This window comes from Prionailurus bengalensis, chromosome D1 (genome assembly GCF_016509475.1).
Source record: "Prionailurus bengalensis isolate Pbe53 chromosome D1, Fcat_Pben_1.1_paternal_pri, whole genome shotgun sequence".
Taxonomy (NCBI): Eukaryota; Metazoa; Chordata; class Mammalia; order Carnivora; family Felidae; genus Prionailurus; species Prionailurus bengalensis.
The window spans coordinates 62,529,994-62,535,985 of record NC_057346.1 but is presented as its reverse complement, the minus strand read 5'-3'; the positions used below and the strand labels follow the sequence as shown (position 1 = coordinate 62,535,985).

Below are 5,992 nucleotides of genomic sequence, written 5' to 3'. Positions count from 1 at the left end.
GCAATCCCAATCAAAGTTGCACCAGCATTCTTAAAGTTAGAACAAGCAATCCTAAAATTTTTATGGAACCACAAAAGGCCCCAAATAGCCAAAGTAATTTTGAAGAAGAAGACCAAAGCAGGAGGCATCACAATCCCAGACTTTAGCCTCTACTACAAAGCTGTCATCATCAAGACATCATGGTATTGGCACAAAAACAGACACATAGACCAATGGAATAGAATAGAAACCCCAGAACTAGACCCACAAACGTATGGCCAGCTAATATTTGACAAAACAGGAAAGAATATCCAATGGAAAAAAGACAGTCTCTTTAACAAATGGTGCTGGGAGAACTGGACAGCAACATGCAGAAGAATGAAAGTAGACCACTTGCTTACACCATTCACAAAAATAAACTCAAAATGGATGAAGGACCTGAATGTGAGACAGGAAACCATCAAAATCCTAGAGGAGAAAGCAGGAAAAAAACCTCTGACCTCAGCCACAGCAATTTCTTACTTGACACATCAACAAAGACAAGGGAATTAAAAGCAAAAATGAACTACTGGGACCTTATGAAGGTAAAAAGCTTCCGCACAGCAAAGGAAACAACCAACAAAACTAAAGGCAACCAACGGAATGGGAAAAGATTTTCGCAAATGACATATCGGACAAAGGGCTAGTATCCAAAATCTATAAAGAGCTCACCAAACTCCACACCCGAAAAACAAATAACCCAGTGAAGAAATGGGCAGAAAACATGAATAGACACTTCTCTAAAGAAGACACCCGGATGGCCAACATGCACATGAAAAGATGCTCAACGTCGCTCCTCATCAAGGAAATACAAATCAAAACCACACTCAGATATCACCTGACGCCAGTAAGAGTGGCCAAAATGAACAAATCAGGAGACTATAGATGCTGGTGAGGATGTGGAGAAAGGGGAACCCTCTTGCACTGTTGGTGGGAATGCAAACTGTTGCAGCCATTCTGGAAAACAGTGTGGAGGTTCCTCAGAAAATTAAAAATAGACCTACCCTATGACCCAGCAGTAGCACTCCTAGGAATTTACCCAAGGGACACAGGAGTACTGATGCATAGGGGCACTTGTACCCCAATGTTTATAGCAGCACTTTCAACAATAGCTAAATTATGGAAAGAGCCTAAATGTCCATCAACTGATGAATGGATAAAGAAATTGTGGTTCATATACACAATGGAGTACTATGTGGCAATGAGAAAGAATGAAATATGGCCTTTTGTAGCAACGTGGATGGAACTGGAGAGTGTGATGCTAAGTGAAATAAGCCATACAGAGAAAGACAGATACCATATGGTTTCACTCTTATGTGGATCCTGAGAAACCTAACAAAAACCCATGGGGGAGGGTAAGAAAAAAAAAAAGAGGTTAGAGTGGAAGAAAGCCAAAGCATAAGACTCTTAAACACTGAGAACAAAGTGAGGGTTGATGGGGGGTGGGAGGGAGGGGAGGGTGGGTGATGGGTATTGAGGAGGGCACCTTTTGGGATGAGCACTGGGTATTGTATGGAAACCGATTTGACATAAATTTCATATATAGAAAAAAAAGATTATTAGAAAAGATAAATAAATAAAGAATTCCAATGATAAAGTAGGTAAAGAAAATACAAAGAAAGTGCAAAGAAACAGTAAGATGACAAAAGTCAAACAAATATATTGATTTGTCAGTAAATATAAATGATATAAGCTGAACATTAATTTAAATATAATTCTAATTAAGTTTTAATATTATATATGTGGTACAAAAGAGTATATCAGAGTGAAAACTATATACATAAGTTTAAAAACTGCCACACACACACACACACACACACACACACACACACACATTTATTTTAGGTAAACAGAATACCAAACGATTGGGGAGAATATACTAAGATCAGAAAAAGAGAATTCTAACAAAACTCTTAGGTCAAGATCACTCTGGGGAAATAAAAAGCTTGATAGTGTGTACTAAGCTAATTGTGTCATATTGTTTCATTTCCAGCTTTGATAAGGTGTCTTTACAACACAAACCATAAAAACAATTATTCACTTTCTCAGTTTATTAATACAAAAGGAAAGTTTTAAAATGAGAGTTTTTCAAATTTACACTTAAATCATATGGCAACTCGCTAAAATGACTTTTCCATTTTCTGTTTAAAGTAAATGGTTTATTCATAATTTAAAATTTTAGCTTTGGAATTTCAAGGAGCGTATTAATGTTCAGTGTGTATAAAAGCATCAAATATGACCTTAGAATATAAAAAAAGTTTTTCATTGAAAGCCAGAATTGCCAATAGGCTTTTATCTTTAGACTTAATAAATCTATCTGTATCTTTTGGGTTCTGTTTATCGAAGTCTGGTCATCTTGCCCTATTCCATCCCAAGCGCCATCATAGACTGATTTGGCTTTGTTCATCTGAAGTATTTTCTATTCCTCCCTCTGTAGACACATTACTGGAATGACACTTGTTCAGTCAGACAGACATTGTTCCCAAGGTACAGCTATCAATAAACAAGCATGATCTATAACTCACGTCCCAATCACTTATTTCTTGGTTGTGTGTTTTTGTTATGTTAATTTTTATTTGTGGGGAGAGATATAAATCACAAATTCTAGTTTTTATTCCATTTGGTTTGGTAGAAAATACTTCTACTCCAATATATTCAGCTCCTGTCAATATTTTGGAGCTAATTGGAATGTTTTTGTTGTTGTTTCCAGATGCTTTTACAATGTGAAAAAGATATCTCAAAGGCAATTCACTTCCCCCTTCATATTTGAAATTCGGCTATCCATCTTAGAAGGAGCTGAAGTTCATGTACATCATGGAGAAGGTCTCTGGTGCTTTGTTTTCTTTTCTAAGTTCAAACAAAACACCTTTTGGAAGCCTGCCCTAAGTTCTTTGGTCCTAAGTGCATAAACCATAGGGTTGAGGGAAGGGGGGATGATGTTGTGCAGCACATTGAGTAGAACTGGAACCAAAGGGACCTTAGTTTCTGCCAGATGAGTTGCTGAAATCACTACAACAACAGTGTAGAAGAATAGGATAAGAATCAGATGGGAGCTACAAGTGCTCAGAGCTTTGGAGGCAGCTTCAGCAGAATTCAGTTTAAGTACAGAGCGCAGAATCAAAATGTATGACAATATTATAAGACCTAGGTCACTCCCCATTACAAGCCATGCCAGAACCAATTGGCAGATGCTGTTTGGCCTCCTGTCATCACAAGCCAGGCTGGTGACCCCAAGATTAGAGCACAGGCAGTGCTCAATCTCGTTCCTGGAACAATAATTACGCTGGGCTGCTAGCACTGGCACTGGAAGGGAAAGCAAACCGTTTCTTAGTACCATGAACACAGTAGCTCTTAAGATTAAGGCCTTGGTGACAATTGATGGGTAGCGAAGAGGGTGACAAATAGCTATGTATCTATCAAAAGCCATACAGAGGAAGATACCAGACTCCATGCCCACAAAGAAGTGAATGGCATAGATCTGAGCAAAACACTCAGGAAGGCTGATGACCTTCGCACCAAACCAGAAGATGGCCAGGATCTTGGGAATGATGGTGGTGGCCAGGCCCATGTCCACCACAGAGAGGATGCCTAGGAAAGAGTACATAGGCTGCTGAAGAGCAGGGTCCTGGCAGATGGTGACGAGGATGAGGATATTAGCACCAATTGCTGAGAGGTAGAGTATTGCCAATGGTAAGGAGAGCCAGTGTTGCCAGCTGTGAATGCCTGGGAGTCCCATCAGGATGAACTCAGACACCTGGAACTTGGAGCTATTAGAGCCTTTCAGAGATGCAGACATTGTTTCCTAAGAGAAAAAAAAAGATGGGTTTCAACGTTGCTTTCTTTGAGCCATATTATCATCAAACATTATTTTTCACCTATCTCCATGTAGCATAGTTGGTGCTGTAACCAAATGAACTCTGTTGTACATCCCTTACTGTAATTTAAGATAAAGTACCATGAAGTTCTGGGGGTTTTATAGTAGAATCGAAACTTATAAGGAGCAATTATCATGGTTGACTATTGAGGGACAATGCAGCATGCGTCTCACGTCTCCATTTGCCTTATCCCCAGTTATCTCAATTTGGGACCATCACATACATAGGATTCTACTTTTTTTTCTTTTTGAATTTTCTTTATTTCCTCAGAAATTTTGTGGAATCAAGTGGATGTGTTTGTTTTCTTCATATTTGTCTCAATATTAATTCAGGTTTTTATTAATTAACAACATGGAAAACTTTTTAAAATACAGAAATATGGAGATGAAATTTTCTAGCTGTACTATTCAGGTTGTTATAGAAGTCCATTTATGTTTTATATAGCCTCCTCAAATTTTATACCACAGACTATAAAGATTTTCACGCGTAAGTATGGTGCAAATTGGAAGAGAAATAACTTTTAAAAAGTTTTTAATGTTTATTTGTTATTTTAAGAAAGACAGACAGAGTGTGAGCAGGGAAGGGGCAGAGAGAGAGTGAGACACAGAATCCGAAGAAGGCTCCAGACTCTGAACTCTCAGCACAGAGTCCAATGCTGGGCCCGGACTCACTAACCGCAAGATCCTGACCTGAGCTGAAGTTGGATGCTTAACCGACTGAGACACCCAGGCACCCCTAACTATTTTTTTTTATATTCTGATTTGTATGGACTTCTGAAAAATTCAGAAAAGGATAGCTTGGAAAGTTAAATGATCATGACTGAATTTGTTGATTTAAGGAGTGACTTAATAGAGACAAACCATAGATTTCTTTTCTAGTGTAGTCCTAAAGAATCTATAAAGCCATATAAATACAAGAGTTAGGCACTGGTAGTAAGATGATTTTGATTTTATTAACAAACAAGAATTACTTGCCCATATGTTGAAGAAACTGCCATTGTATATTCAGATTCATGTTCAAAACTAGACTCATCTTTCTTCAGAAGCTCGTGTTTTTCATGTACTTTTTATTCTGTTCAGAAGCCCAAGCAGCCAAGCCTTAAAATAACAAGCAAGCCTTTCCTTTTGGCCAACAATTGCTCCCTTGTCCTGTGGTTTCCTCCCCTACTTCATCATGCAGCCTTTCTCCTCAGCAATGCTACTTCTGAGTCTTACCTGGTCACTTGTGCCTCTACTCATGCTTCCTTCTTTTGCTCAGCCATCTGATCTTCCTAAAACTGGTATTCCCTTGCTTAGAATGATTCATTCCTTCACCCTTTCTTTCAAATAGTTTAAATTCCTTTATAGCACAAAAGGCAGTTGTAGATTTATTCTTCATATAATTACCTTTAAATATAGAAGGGCATATCTGAAAGAAATTAAAATTCTCTTGTGTTAACACCAACAAGAGAAGATCATGTCAGCAACTAGATGTATTTTTTCTTCAGAAATGTCTTGCCACCTGTAAGTTTGGGTAAACATGTACCCCTTAATCTTGGGGAAAATCTTCCTTCTTTAACAGTAACGTAATTTGGTGAACACTAAAATCATCTACATGTGTTCACAGCAAATTTTAACCAAACAAACACAAAAGAGGCTTGAAGATGAAGCTACTTTGACTCTGGACTTTTAGATCAGAACTCCTGAGGAGTTCAGCTTCATAGAACTTGGACGTGTGACCCACTTGACTGTATGGGGTCTGGTATTTTTGCCAAATATTTATTATTATATATCCTCATATCAAAGACACAGCCTTGTATCTTTGATGTTTTCTCCTGATAGATATTAGTGTGATACAGTTAAGAGAAGGAGCAGATTTGAGTTTACAGAAAGGAAATAAGTGTTTTCAATTTCTTTTAGCACTTAAAGGTTAGCAGGACATGGAGTGTGATCCTGGTACGTAAGACAGTTAATATATTCATCCTGAAGACAATCTAGCAGCTGTTTTATAAATGAGATCACTTCTAGATCATCACACCTTATATTCTCTCATTCCAGCCTTAATCCCTTTGAACAGCTTCTCTAAGCCTTTATTTCCTCATAGCACAGAAGAAAGAGTTG

General features: G+C 38.0%; 1 protein-coding gene across 1 annotated transcript; it reads right to left on the bottom strand.

The window, feature by feature from the left end:
* Positions 1 to 2,830: 2,830 nt before the first annotated feature.
* LOC122484277 (olfactory receptor 56B1-like) lies at positions 2,831 to 3,814 on the bottom strand. The gene has a single exon (XM_043582262.1). The coding sequence runs from the start codon at positions 3,812 to 3,814 to the stop codon at positions 2,831 to 2,833; it is 984 nt and encodes a 327-aa protein (XP_043438197.1).
* Positions 3,815 to 5,992: the final 2,178 nt, after the last annotated feature.